General features: G+C 55.9%; 1 protein-coding gene across 1 annotated transcript in view; it reads right to left on the bottom strand.

Annotated features, from left to right (window-relative positions):
- Nucleotides 1–15,272, bottom strand: part of M1AP (meiosis 1 associated protein) — a 141,076-nt gene that overhangs the window by 30,390 nt on the left and 95,414 nt on the right. Inside the window, exons 3-4 of the mRNA XM_075571739.1 lie at nt 14,263–14,404; nt 12,537–12,743 (exon numbers count right to left, since the gene is read on the bottom strand). Of these exons, the coding sequence (XP_075427854.1) occupies nt 12,537–12,743; nt 14,263–14,404 (349 nt within the window). The remainder of the gene's footprint in view (nt 1–12,536; nt 12,744–14,262; nt 14,405–15,272) is intronic.

The raw sequence follows: 15,272 nt of genomic DNA, 5'->3' as shown, positions 1-15,272 counted from the left end.
CACGTGCCGGATCACTCACAAAGGTCTCCTCCTTATATCCCCCTCCTGGCTTCCCCTCACGTGCCAGATCACTCACAAAGGTCTCCTCCTTATATCCCTCTCCTGGCTTCCCCTCACGTGCCGGATCACTCACAAAGGTCTCCTCCTTATATCACCCTCCTGGCTTCCCCTCACGTGCCGGATCACTCACAAAGGTCTCCTCCTTATATCCCTCTCCTGGCTTCCCCTCACGTGCCGGATCACTCACAAAGGTCTCCTCCTTATATCCCCCTCCTGGCTTCCCCTCACGTGCCGGATCACTCACAAAGGTCTCCTCCTTATATTCCCCTCCTGGCTTCCCCTCACGTGCCGGATCACTCACAAAGGTCTCCTCCTTATATCCCTCTCCTGGCTTCCCCTCACGTGCCGGATCACTCACAAAGGTCTGCTCCTTATATTCCCCTCCTGGCTTCCCCTCACGTGCCGGATCACTCACAAAGGTCTCCTCCTTATATTCCCCTCCTGGCTTCCCCTCACGTGCCGGATAACTCACAAAGGTCTCCTCCTTATATCACCCTCCTGGCTTCCCCTCACGTTCCGGATCACTCACAAAGGTCTCCTCCTTATATCCCTCTCTTGGCTTCCCCATCACGTGCCGGATCACTCACAAAGGTCTCCTCCTTATATCCCTCTCCTGGCTTCCCCTCACGTGCCGGATCACTCACAAAGGTCTCCTCCTTATATCCCCCTCCTGGCTTCCCCTCACGTGCCGGATCACTCACAAAGGTCTCCTCCTTATATTCCCCTCCTGGCTTCCCCTCACGTGCCGGATCACTCACAAAGGTCTCCTCCTTATATCCCTCTCTTGGCTTCCCCATCACGTGCCGGATCACTCACAAAGGTCTCCTCCTTATATCCCTCTCCTGGCTTCCCCTCACGTGCCGGATCACTCACAAAGGTCTCCTCCTTATATCCCTCTCCTGGCTTCCCCTCACGTGCCGGATCACTCACAAAGGTCTCCTCCTTATATCCCCCTCCTGGCTTCCCCTCACGTGCTGGATCACTCACAAAGGTCTCCTCCTTATATCCCCCTCCTGGCTTCCCCTCACGTGCCGGATCACTCACAAAGGTCTCCTCCTTATATCCCCCTCCTGGCTTCCCCTCACGTGCTGGATCACTCACAAAGGTCTCCTCCTTATATCCCCCTCCTGGCATCCCCTCACGTGCCGGATCACTCACAAAGGTCTCCTCCTTATATCCCTCTCCTGGCTTCCCCTCACGTGCCGGATCACTCACAAAGGTCTCCTCCTTATATTCCCTCTCCTGGCTTCCCCTCACGTGCCGGATCACTCACAAAGGTCTCCTCCTTATATCCCTCTCCTGGCTTCCCCTCACGTGCCGGGTCACTCACAAAGGTCTCCTCCTTATATCCCTCTCCTGGCTTCCCCTCACGTGCCAGGTCACTCACAAAGGTCTCCTCCTTATATCCCCCTCCTGGCTTCCCATCACGTGCCGGATCACTCACAAAGGTCTCCTCCTTATATCCCCCTCCTGGCTTCCCCTCACGTGCCAGATCACTCACAAAGGTCTCCTCCTTATATCCCTCTCCTGGCTTCCCCTCACGTGCCGGATCACTCACAAAGGTCTCCTCCTTATATCACCCTCCTGGCTTCCCCTCACGTGCCGGATCACTCACAAAGGTCTCCTCCTTATATCCCTCTCCTGGCTTCCCCTCACGTGCCGGATCACTCACAAAGGTCTCCTCCTTATATCCCCCTCCTGGCTTCCCCTCATGTGCCGGATCACTCACAAAGGTCTCCTCCTTATATTCCCCTCCTGGCTTCCCCTCACGTGCCGGATCACTCACAAAGGTCTCCTCCTTATATCCCTCTCCTGGCTTCCCCTCACGTGCCGGATCACTCACAAAGGTCTCCTCCTTATATTCCCCTCCTGGCTTCCCCTCACGTGCCGGATCACTCACAAAGGTCTCCTCCTTATATTCCCCTCCTGGCTTCCCCTCACGTGCCGGATCACTCACAAAGGTCTCCTCCTTATATCACCCTCCTGGCTTCCCCTCACGTTCCGGATCACTCACAAAGGTCTCCTCCTTATATCCCTCTCTTGGCTTCCCCATCACGTGCCGGATCACTCACAAAGGTCTCCTCCTTATATCCCTCTCCTGGCTTCCCCTCACGTGCCGGATCACTCACAAAGGTCTCCTCCTTATATCCCCCTCCTGGCTTCCCCTCACGTGCCGGATCACTCACAAAGGTCTCCTCCTTATATTCCCCTCCTGGCTTCCCCTCACGTGCCGGATCACTCACAAAGGTCTCCTCCTTATATCCCTCTCCTGGCTTCCCCTCACGTGCCGGGTCACTCACAAAGGTCTCCTCCTTATATCCCTCTCCTGGCTTCCCCTCACGTGCCGGATCACTCACAAAGGTCTCCTCCTTATATTCCCTCTCTTGGCTTCCCCTCACGTGCCGGATCACTCACAAAGGTCTCCTCCTTATATTCCCCTCCTGGCTTCCCCTCACGTGCCGGATCACTCACAAAGGTCTCCTCCTTATATCCCTCTCCTGGCTTCCCCTCACGTGCCGGGTCACTCACAAAGGTCTCCTCCTTATATCCCTCTCCTGGCTTCCCCTCACGTGCCGGGTCACTCACAAAGGTCTCCTCCTTATATCCCCCTCCTGGCTTCCCCTCACGTGCCAGATCACTCACAAAGGTCTCCTCCTTATATCCCTCTCCTGGCTTCCCCTCACGTGCCGGATCACTCACAAAGGTCTCCTCCTTATATCACCCTCCTGGCTTCCCCTCACGTTCCGGATCACTCACAAAGGTCTCCTCCTTATATCCCTCTCTTGGCTTCCCCATCACGTGCCGAATCACTCACAAAGGTCTCCTCCTTATATCCCTCTCCTGGCTTCCCCTCACGTGCCGGATCACTCACAAAGGTCTCCTCCTTATATCCCTCTCCTGGCTTCCCCTCACGTGCCGGATCACTCACAAAGGTCTCCTCCTTATATCCCTCTCCTCGCTTCCCCTCACGTGCCGGATCACTCACAAAGGTCTCCTCCTTATATTCCCCTCCTGGCTTCCCCTCACGTGCCGGATCACTCACAAAGGTCTCCTCCTTATATTCCCCTCCTGGCTTCCCCTCACGTGCCGGATCACTCACAAAGGTCTCCTCCTTATATCACCCTCCTGGCTTCCCCTCACGTTCCGGATCACTCACAAAGGTCTCCTCCTTATATCCCTCTCTTGGCTTCCCCATCACGTGCCGGATCACTCACAAAGGTCTCCTCCTTATATCCCTCTCCTGGCTTCCCCTCACGTGCCGGATCACTCACAAAGGTCTCCTCCTTATATCCCCCTCCTGGCTTCCCCTCACGTGCCGGATCACTCACAAAGGTCTCCTCCTTATATTCCCCTCCTGGCTTCCCCTCACGTGCCGGATCACTCACAAAGGTCTCCTCCTTATATCCCTCTCCTGGCTTCCCCTCACGTGCCGGGTCACTCACAAAGGTCTCCTCCTTATATCCCTCTCCTGGCTTCCCCTCACGTGCCGGATCACTCACAAAGGTCTCCTCCTTATATTCCCTCTCTTGGCTTCCCCTCACGTGCCGGATCACTCACAAAGGTCTCCTCCTTATATTCCCCTCCTGGCTTCCCCTCACGTGCCGGATCACTCACAAAGGTCTCCTCCTTATATCCCTCTCCTGGCTTCCCCTCACGTGCTGGATCACTCACAAAGGTCTCCTCCTTATATCCCCCTCCTGGCTTCCCCTCACGTGCCGGATCACTCACAAAGGTCTCCTCCTTATATCCCCCTCCTGGCTTCCCCTCACGTGCTGGATCACTCACAAAGGTCTCCTCCTTATATCCCCCTCCTGGCATCCCCTCACGTGCCGGATCACTCACAAAGGTCTCCTCCTTATATCCCTCTCCTGGCTTCCCCTCACGTGCCGGATCACTCACAAAGGTCTCCTCCTTATATTCCCTCTCCTGGCTTCCCCTCACGTGCCGGATCACTCACAAAGGTCTCCTCCTTATATCCCTCTCCTGGCTTCCCCTCACGTGCCGGGTCACTCACAAAGGTCTCCTCCTTATATCCCTCTCCTGGCTTCCCCTCACGTGCCAGGTCACTCACAAAGGTCTCCTCCTTATATCCCCCTCCTGGCTTCCCATCACGTGCCGGATCACTCACAAAGGTCTCCTCCTTATATCCCCCTCCTGGCTTCCCCTCACGTGCCAGATCACTCACAAAGGTCTCCTCCTTATATCCCTCTCCTGGCTTCCCCTCACGTGCCGGATCACTCACAAAGGTCTCCTCCTTATATCACCCTCCTGGCTTCCCCTCACGTGCCGGATCACTCACAAAGGTCTCCTCCTTATATCCCTCTCCTGGCTTCCCCTCACGTGCCGGATCACTCACAAAGGTCTCCTCCTTATATCCCCCTCCTGGCTTCCCCTCATGTGCCGGATCACTCACAAAGGTCTCCTCCTTATATTCCCCTCCTGGCTTCCCCTCACGTGCCGGATCACTCACAAAGGTCTCCTCCTTATATCCCTCTCCTGGCTTCCCCTCACGTGCCGGATCACTCACAAAGGTCTCCTCCTTATATTCCCCTCCTGGCTTCCCCTCACGTGCCGGATCACTCACAAAGGTCTCCTCCTTATATTCCCCTCCTGGCTTCCCCTCACGTGCCGGATCACTCACAAAGGTCTCCTCCTTATATCACCCTCCTGGCTTCCCCTCACGTTCCGGATCACTCACAAAGGTCTCCTCCTTATATCCCTCTCTTGGCTTCCCCATCACGTGCCGGATCACTCACAAAGGTCTCCTCCTTATATCCCTCTCCTGGCTTCCCCTCACGTGCCGGATCACTCACAAAGGTCTCCTCCTTATATCCCCCTCCTGGCTTCCCCTCACGTGCCGGATCACTCACAAAGGTCTCCTCCTTATATTCCCCTCCTGGCTTCCCCTCACGTGCCGGATCACTCACAAAGGTCTCCTCCTTATATCCCTCTCCTGGCTTCCCCTCACGTGCCGGGTCACTCACAAAGGTCTCCTCCTTATATCCCTCTCCTGGCTTCCCCTCACGTGCCGGATCACTCACAAAGGTCTCCTCCTTATATTCCCTCTCTTGGCTTCCCCTCACGTGCCGGATCACTCACAAAGGTCTCCTCCTTATATTCCCCTCCTGGCTTCCCCTCACGTGCCGGATCACTCACAAAGGTCTCCTCCTTATATCCCTCTCCTGGCTTCCCCTCACGTGCCGGGTCACTCACAAAGGTCTCCTCCTTATATCCCTCTCCTGGCTTCCCCTCACGTGCCGGGTCACTCACAAAGGTCTCCTCCTTATATCCCCCTCCTGGCTTCCCCTCACGTGCCAGATCACTCACAAAGGTCTCCTCCTTATATCCCTCTCCTGGCTTCCCCTCACGTGCCGGATCACTCACAAAGGTCTCCTCCTTATATCACCCTCCTGGCTTCCCCTCACGTTCCGGATCACTCACAAAGGTCTCCTCCTTATATCCCTCTCTTGGCTTCCCCATCACGTGCCGAATCACTCACAAAGGTCTCCTCCTTATATCCCTCTCCTGGCTTCCCCTCACGTGCCGGATCACTCACAAAGGTCTCCTCCTTATATCCCTCTCCTGGCTTCCCCTCACGTGCCGGATCACTCACAAAGGTCTCCTCCTTATATCCCTCTCCTGGCTTCCCCTCACGTGCCGGATCACTCACAAAGGTCTCCTCCTTATATTCCCCTCCTGGCTTCCCCTCACGTGCCGGATCACTCACAAAGGTCTCCTCCTTATATTCCCCTCCTGGCTTCCCCTCACGTGCCGGATCACTCACAAAGGTCTCCTCCTTATATCACCCTCCTGGCTTCCCCTCACGTTCCGGATCACTCACAAAGGTCTCCTCCTTATATCCCTCTCTTGGCTTCCCCATCACGTGCCGGATCACTCACAAAGGTCTCCTCCTTATATCCCTCTCCTGGCTTCCCCTCACGTGCCGGATCACTCACAAAGGTCTCCTCCTTATATCCCCCTCCTGGCTTCCCCTCACGTGCCGGATCACTCACAAAGGTCTCCTCCTTATATTCCCCTCCTGGCTTCCCCTCACGTGCCGGATCACTCACAAAGGTCTCCTCCTTATATCCCTCTCCTGGCTTCCCCTCACGTGCCGGGTCACTCACAAAGGTCTCCTCCTTATATCCCTCTCCTGGCTTCCCCTCACGTGCCGGATCACTCACAAAGGTCTCCTCCTTATATTCCCTCTCTTGGCTTCCCCTCACGTGCCGGATCACTCACAAAGGTCTCCTCCTTATATTCCCCTCCTGGCTTCCCCTCACGTGCCGGATCACTCACAAAGGTCTCCTCCTTATATCCCTCTCCTGGCTTCCCCTCACGTGCCGGGTCACTCACAAAGGTCTCCTCCTTATATCCCTCTCCTGGCTTCCCCTCACGTGCCGGGTCACTCACAAAGGTCTCCTCCTTATATCCCCCTCCTGGCTTCCCCTCACGTGCCAGATCACTCACAAAGGTCTCCTCCTTATATCCCTCTCCTGGCTTCCCCTCACGTGCCGGATCACTCACAAAGGTCTCCTCCTTATATCACCCTCCTGGCTTCCCCTCACGTTCCGGATCACTCACAAAGGTCTCCTCCTTATATCCCTCTCTTGGCTTCCCCATCACGTGCCGGATCACTCACAAAGGTCTCCTCCTTATATCCCTCTCCTGGCTTCCCCTCACGTGCCGGATCACTCACAAAGGTCTCCTCCTTATATCCCTCTCCTGGCTTCCCCTCACGTGCCGGATCACTCACAAAGGTCTCCTCCTTATATCCCCCTCCTGGCTTCCCCTCACGTGCTGGATCACTCACAAAGGTCTCCTCCTTATATCCCCCTCCTGGCTTCCCCTCACGTGCCGGATCACTCACAAAGGTCTCCTCCTTATATCCCCCTCCTGGCTTCCCCTCACGTGCTGGATCACTCACAAAGGTCTCCTCCTTATATCCCCCTCCTGGCTTCCCCTCACGTGCCGGATCACTCACAAAGGTCTCCTCCTTATATCCCTCTTCTGGCTTCCCCTCACGTGCCGGATCACTCACAAAGGTCTCCTCCTTATATCTCCCTCCTGGCTTCCCCTCACGTGCCGGATCACTCACAAAGGTCTCCTCCTTATATCCCCCTCCTGGCTTCCCCTCACGTGCCGGATCACTCACAAAGGTCTCCTCCTTATATCTCCCTCCTGGCTTCCCCTCACGTGCCGGATCACTCACAAAGGTCTCCTCCTTATATCTCCCTCCTGGCTTCCCCTCACGTGCCGGATCACTCACAAAGGTCTCCTCCTTATATCCCTCTCTTGGCTTCCCCATCACGTGCCGGATCACTCACAAAGGTCTCCTCCTTATATCCCTCTCCTGGCTTCCCCTCACGTGCCGGATCACTCACAAAGGTCTCCTCCTTATATCCCCCTCCTGGCTTCCCCTCACGTGCCGGATCACTCACAAAGGTCTCCTCCTTATATTCCCCTCCTGGCTTCCCCTCACGTGCCGGATCACTCACAAAGGTCTCCTCCTTATATCCCTCTCCTGGCTTCCCCTCACGTGCCGGGTCACTCACAAAGGTCTCCTCCTTATATCCCTCTCCTGGCTTCCCCTCACGTGCCGGATCACTCACAAAGGTCTCCTCCTTATATTCCCTCTCTTGGCTTCCCCTCACGTGCCGGATCACTCACAAAGGTCTCCTCCTTATATTCCCCTCCTGGCTTCCCCTCACGTGCCGGATCACTCACAAAGGTCTCCTCCTTATATCCCTCTCCTGGCTTCCCCTCACGTGCCGGGTCACTCACAAAGGTCTCCTCCTTATATCCCTCTCCTGGCTTCCCCTCACGTGCCGGGTCACTCACAAAGGTCTCCTCCTTATATCCCCCTCCTGGCTTCCCCTCACGTGCCAGATCACTCACAAAGGTCTCCTCCTTATATCCCTCTCCTGGCTTCCCCTCACGTGCCGGATCACTCACAAAGGTCTCCTCCTTATATCACCCTCCTGGCTTCCCCTCACGTTCCGGATCACTCACAAAGGTCTCCTCCTTATATCCCTCTCTTGGCTTCCCCATCACGTGCCGGATCACTCACAAAGGTCTCCTCCTTATATCCCTCTCCTGGCTTCCCCTCACGTGCCGGATCACTCACAAAGGTCTCCTCCTTATATCCCTCTCCTGGCTTCCCCTCACGTGCCGGATCACTCACAAAGGTCTCCTCCTTATATCCCCCTCCTGGCTTCCCCTCACGTGCTGGATCACTCACAAAGGTCTCCTCCTTATATCCCCCTCCTGGCTTCCCCTCACGTGCCGGATCACTCACAAAGGTCTCCTCCTTATATCCCCCTCCTGGCTTCCCCTCACGTGCTGGATCACTCACAAAGGTCTCCTCCTTATATCCCCCTCCTGGCTTCCCCTCACGTTCCGGATCACTCACAAAGGTCTCCTCCTTATATCCCTCTCTTGGCTTCCCCATCACGTGCCGGATCACTCACAAAGGTCTCCTCCTTATATCCCTCTCCTGGCTTCCCCTCACGTGCCGGATCACTCACAAAGGTCTCCTCCTTATATCCCTCTCCTGGCTTCCCCTCACGTGCCGGATCACTCACAAAGGTCTCCTCCTTATATCCCCCTCCTGGCTTCCCCTCACGTGCTGGATCACTCACAAAGGTCTCCTCCTTATATCCCTCTCTTGGCTTCCCCATCACGTGCCGGATCACTCACAAAGGTCTCCTCCTTATATCCCTCTCCTGGCTTCCCCTCACGTGCCGGATCACTCACAAAGGTCTCCTCCTTATATCCCTCTCCTGGCTTCCCCTCACGTGCCGGATCACTCACAAAGGTCTCCTCCTTATATCCCTCTCCTGGCTTCCCCTCACGTGCCGGATCACTCACAAAGGTCTCCTCCTTATATCCCCCTCCTGGCTTCCCCTCACGTGCTGGATCACTCACAAAGGTCTCCTCCTTATATCCCCCTCCTGGCTTCCCCTCACGTGCCGGATCACTCACAAAGGTCTCCTCCTTATATCCCCCTCCTGGCTTCCCCTCACGTGCTGGATCACTCACAAAGGTCTCCTCCTTATATCCCCCTCCTGGCTTCCCCTCACGTGCCGGATCACTCACAAAGGTCTCCTCCTTATATCCCTCTCCTGGCTTCCCCTCACGTGCCGGATCACTCACAAAGGTCTCCTCCTTATATCTCCCTCCTGGCTTCCCCTCACGTGCCGGATCACTCACAAAGGTCTCCTCCTTATATCCCCCTCCTGGCTTCCCCTCACGTGCCGGATCACTCACAAAGGTCTCCTCCTTATATCTCCCTCCTGGCTTCCCCTCACGTGCCGGATCACTCACAAAGGTCTCCTCCTTATATCCCTCTCCTGGCTTCCCCTCACGTGCCGGATCACTCACAAAGGTCTCCTCCTTCTTACCTTCAAGTCTCTCCCCTCGTCAGCTCCTCCCTATCTCTTGTTATGCCCCTGCTGGTCTCCTGCGCTCTGCCCATAACTCACACCTCAGGCTGCAGAGCGCGTTACCTCAGCTCTCTGCAGAGTGCGTTACCTCAGCTCTCCAAAGAGCGCGGTACCTCAGCTCTCCGCAGAGCGCGGTACCTCAGCTCTCCGCAGAGCGCGGTACCTCAGCTCTCCGCAGAGCGCGGTACCTCAGCTCTCCGCAGAGCGCGGTACCTCAGCTCTCCGCAGAGCGCGGTACCTCAGCTCTCCGCAGAGCGCGGTACCTCAGCTCTCTGCAGAGCGCGTTACCTCAGCTCTCCGCAGAGCGCGGTACCTCAGCTCTCCGCAGAGCGCGTTACCTCAGCTCTGCGCAGAGCGCGTTACCTCAGTTCTCCACAGAGTGCGTTACCTCAGCTCTCCGCAGATCGCGTTACCTCAGCTCTCCGCAGAGCGCGTTACCTCAGCTCTCCGCAGAGCGCGGTACCTCAGGGTGCAGGGCGAGGTACCTCAGCTCTCTGTAGAGCGCGGTACCTCAGCTCTCCGCAGAGCGCGTTACCTCAGCTCTCCGCAGTGCGCGGTACCTCAGCTCTCTGCAGAGCGCGTTACCTCAGCTCTCCGCAGAGCGCGTTACCTCAGCTCTCCGCAGAGCGCGTTACCTCAGGGTGCAGAGCGCGTTAACTCAGGGTGCAGAGCTCGGTACCTCAGCTCTCTGCAGAGCGTGTTACCTCAGCTCTCCGCAGAGCGCGTTACCTCAGCTCTCCGCAGAGCGCGTTACCTCAGCTCTCTGCAGAGTGCGTTACCTCAGGGTGCAGAGTGCGTTACCTCAGGGTGCAGAGTGCGGTACCTCAGCTCTCTGCAGAGCGCGTTACCTCAGCTCTCTGCAGAGCGCGTTACCTTAGCTCTCTGCAGAGCGCGTTACCTCAGGGTGCAGAGCGCGTTACCTCAGCTCTCTGCAGAGCGCGTTACCTCAGGGTGCATAGCGCATTACCTCAGGGTGCAGAGCGCGTTACCTCAGGGTGCAGAGCGCGTTACCTCAGGGTGCAGAGAGCGTTACCTCAGGGTGCAGAGAGCGTTACCTCAGGGTGCAGAGAGCGTTACCTCAGGGTGCAGAGCGCGTTACCTCAGGGTGCAGAGAGCGTTACCTCAGGGTGCAGAGCGCGTTACCTCAGGGTGCAGAGCGCGTTACCTCAGGGTGCAGAGCGCGTTACCTCAGGGTGCAGAGCGCGTTACCTCAGGGTGCAGAGCGCGGTACCTCAGGGTGCAGAGCGCGGTACCTCAGGGTGCAGAGCGCGTTACCTCAGGGTGCAGAGCGCGGTACCTCAGGGTGCAGAGCGCGTTACCTCAGGGTGCAGAGCGCATTACCTCAGGGTGCAGAGCGCGGTACCTCAGGCTGCAGAGCGCGTTGTGACGGTAGGGAGGGTTTGGCCCGGGGTTAACGGGGTTACACCCCAAGGGCCCCCTCTAACCTCGCCAGGGAGACAAGGGGTTAACTGGGCTGAGGCCCAGAAATGTGATTTTACCCTTGTTATAACCTGTAAATGTATCTCCCCCTGTTTCCCTGTCCCATTGTAATGTCTGGGTTAATCAGTGTTTGCATAACACACACACTGGATCATCAGGGGTTAATAAGCTACAGTTTAAGGAAATTCCACTGTATGGTGTCTTTTCAGGAAACCTGGACTTCAAAGGGCTTAATTGGAGTGGAAGGTGAAAAGCAGAAGGGTTTTTAAAATGTAAAGGCCAAATGCCTGCCTTTGTAATGTACCAGAAACCAAATGGTTTGCCTCGTCTGAGTCTAGTCACTTGCCTATGCACGCTTCCTCTCTCCCAGTGCATATCAAAAGGGAGGTGTGCATTGGCCAGATTGGAGCCTGGCTTCCCAGGCGAATTGTTTATGCAAGAAGCAATAGCCCACTTCAAAAGGTTTTATTGATGGGGCCAGTGGGGGGGGGGCTACTCCCAACAGGATATCAAAAGTGAGTAACTTTATTAAATATAAGAATACTATGAGATGTCCTTGGCTGAACCAGCTAAGAATTACATATGTGTATTGGCGAGAGTAAGCCGATCTTTGGGAGTCTAAACCCTGTATAGGTACCTGCTGCTAAATGCCAGATATTAATATCTCTATTAATGTTCATATTACAATGTAATTTTTGGTCTCTCTACGACCGTCAGGTGTCACCGGCCGTATTAATATATCTCACCGGACTGTGTGTATTACGGAACGGAAGTTATGCAATGATTTGCAGTAAATATGAAATTTTGGTTGAAGTTCTGAGAAACTGCAGCCCCCCTGCTATGATAATGAGCAGGGAAGAGGATGTTTGTGTAAACGTGGTAACTCACATTTACACACCCAGATTTCCTGCAGGAGTGAACATGACAAATGTCCTCCCTGCTTCAAAGGGTTTATTGATGGGGGGGCTACCCCAAGCTGGAAGTACCAAAATGAGCTTCAAAAGCTTGAAAGGGACGTTTGCCAGACGGCACGGAGCCGTAAACGGGGGTACCAGGGTTAAAATGATATATAAGTCAAAGCCACCCTTTACCCAAGGTGTTCATGTTGTCCATTGTTCTGCATGCAAATGATCTTCATGCATGCATGTGACCTGCCTGTTTTGCTGTGATGTCAGCTGAACTATGGAAGAAGTGGCAGTCTGTAATCCTGCTGGCTTTCTTGCCATAATCTTTAAGTAAGTGTCTATATTTTGCGTGTTATTTGTACATATTTGCTGTGTTCACCTTTATCAAGGAATAAAATCTATTTATCATATCTAAATCTCGTCCCAGTTCAAACCCAGGTATATAGATATTTATATATAGTTTTGGTGTCAATTACAGCCTGTCGCAAGCTCTCGTGACAGGCGTTACCTCAGGGTGCAGAGCGCAGGTACTTCAGGGTGCAGAGCGCATTACCTCAGGGTGCAGAGCGCATTACCTCAGGGTGCAGAGCGCATTACCTCAGGGTGCAGAGCGCGTTACCTCAGGGTGCAGAGCGCATTACCTCAGGGTGCAGAGCGCGTTACCTCAGGGTGCAGAGCGCGTTACCTCAGCTCTCCGCAGAGCATTGTCCCGCGGGGGCAGGGTCCGAGTGGATACGTCAGCGGGGAGGATGAGCTCCCTCACAGCCACAGGACGGAGCAGCAGAGCGGCCGAGTCTGACGCTGACACCATGAAGTGAGACAGCACGGGGGGGCCCCAGCCAGGGCTGAGAGACCGCCCTGTACTGCAGGCCAGGAGAGACAGCTCGCGGGTCTGAGAGAGAGACAGAAAGAGACCGCCCTGTACTGCAGGCCAGGAGAGACAGCTCGCGGGTCTGAGAGAGAGACAGGGGGAGTGCTGTAAACTGCAGGCCAGGAGAGACAGCTCGCTGGTCTGAGAGACAGAGAGAGACCGCCCTGTACTGCAGGCCAGGAGAGACAGCTCGCGGGTCTGAGAGAGAGACAGGAAGAGTGCTATAAACTGCAGGCCAGGAGAGACAGCTCGCTGGTCTGAGAGACAGAGAGAGACCGCCCTGTACTGCAGGCCAGGAGAGACAGCTCGCGGGTCTGAGAGAGAGACAGAAAGAGACCGCCCTGTACTGCAGGCCAGGAGAGACAGCTCGCGGGTCTGAGAGAGAGACAGGGAGAGTGCTGTAAACTCCAGGCCAGGAGAGACAGCTCGCGGGTCTGAGAGAGAGACAGGGGGAGTGCTGTAAACTGCAGGCCAGGAGAGACAGCTCGCTGGTCTGAGAGACAGAGAGAGACCGCCCTGTACTGCAGGCCAGGAGAGACAGCTCGCGGGTCTGAGAGAGAGACAGGAAGAGTGCTATAAACTGCAGGCCAGGAGAGACAGCTCGCTGGTCTGAGAGACAGAGAGAGACCGCCCTGTACTGCAGGCCAGGAGAGACAGCTCGCGGGTCTGAGAGAGAGACAGAAAGAGACCGCCCTGTACTGCAGGCCAGGAGAGACAGCTCGCGGGTCTGAGAGAGAGACAGGAAGAGTGCTATAAACTGCAGGCCAGGAGAGACAGCTCGCTGGTCTGAGAGACAGAGAGAGACCGCCCTGTACTGCAGGCCAGGAGAGACAGCTCGCGGGTCTGAGAGAGAGACAGGAAGAGTGCTATAAACTGCAGGCCAGGAGAGAAAGCTCGTGGGTCTGAGAGAGAGACAGGGAGAGTGCTGTAAACTGCAGGGCAGGAGAGACAGCTCGCTGGTCTGAGAGACAGAGAGAGACCGCCCTGTACTGCAGGCCAGGAGAGACAGCTCGCGGGTCTGAGAGAGAGACAGGAAGAGCGCTGTATACTGCAGGCAAGGAGAGACAGCTCGCGGGCCAGAGAGACAGAGGGCGAGCGCTGTATACTGCAGGCCAGGAGAGACAGCTTGCGGGCCTGAGAGACAGAGAGAGAGCGCTGTATACTGCAGGCCAGGAGAGACAGCTCGCGGGCCTGAGAGACAGAGAGAGAGCGCTGTATACTGCAGGCCAGGAGAGAGAGCTCGCGGGCCTGAGAGACAGAGAGAGAGCGCTGTATACTGTAGGCCAGGAGAGACAGCTCGCGGGCCTGAGAGAGAGAGCGCTGTATACTGCAGGCCAGGAGAGACAGCTCGCGGGTCTGAGAGAGAGACAGGAAGAGCGCTGTATACTGCAGGCCAGGAGAGACAGCTCGCGGGTCTGAGAGAGAGACAGGAAGAGCGCTGTATACTGCAGGCCAGGAGAGACAGCTCGCGGGCCTGAGAGACAGAGAGAGAGCGCCCTGTACTGCAGGCCAGGAGAGACAGTGACAGAATGACAGTCACCTGCAGACAGTGACAGAGTGCGTGGAAATTCTCCTGATTGGTTTCCAGTTCCTCCCAGTCCAGTTCCCAGCATGCAGTGGGGGTGAGGATAGAGGGAAGTCCGTACAGCACCGATCCACACACACCCTGCGAGGACACCGCCCTGCGGGGACACAGCAGTGACACACACCCCCTGCGGGGATACAGCAGTGACACACACCCCCTGCGGGGACACAGCAGTGACACACACCCCCTGCGGGGACACAGCAGTGACACACACCCTGCGGGGACACAGCAGTGACACACACCCCCTGCGGGGACACAGCAGTGACACACACACCCTGCGGGGACACAGCAGTGACACACACCCCCTGCGGGGACACAGCAGTGACACAAACACCCTGCGGGGACACAGCAGTGACACAAACACCCTGCGGGGACACAGCAGTGACACACACACCCTGCGGGGACACAGCAGTGACACACACACCCTGCGGGGACACAGCAGTGACACACACACCCTGCGGGGACACAGCAGTGACACACCCCCCCTGCGGGGACACAGCAGTGACACACATGTGATGGATTGGATACAATGCCTATTTCTTCATCTGTAATACTTTGCTATGATTCCTTACTCAAAATGGCTACCGCAGCTACCCCTCCCTTCAAGTAAGGAAGATGGCACCGAGGAATTCCACTCAAATGCTGATGTGTCCAAGAAAACCTACAATTACAAGACCATAAATCATAACAACAAGACCATACAAGGACAAGACCTAACAAAGAACCAATGAGACAAATAACCTGAGACAGCTCCTTTGCATACAAACCCCCTCCCCTACAGCTCCTTTATAGGAACGTGGTCTGTAGGAATAAAGTCAGACATTATCATTCTGAACGTGTGTCAGCGTGATTTTTTTCTCAGTGCACGCATTACCTACGTAGGAAAATAATCTAGACGGGGACAGATACTCTGAAGACGTTTTGGTCTGATCCAAATTATCCAAATCAGCTGGCGCCCAACGTGG

Source organism: Ascaphus truei, chromosome 1, assembly GCF_040206685.1.
Source record: "Ascaphus truei isolate aAscTru1 chromosome 1, aAscTru1.hap1, whole genome shotgun sequence".
NCBI classification, from domain to species: domain Eukaryota; kingdom Metazoa; phylum Chordata; class Amphibia; order Anura; family Ascaphidae; genus Ascaphus; species Ascaphus truei.
Note: the sequence above shows the minus strand (reverse complement) of the source record. Positions and strands in the feature narration are given on the sequence as shown.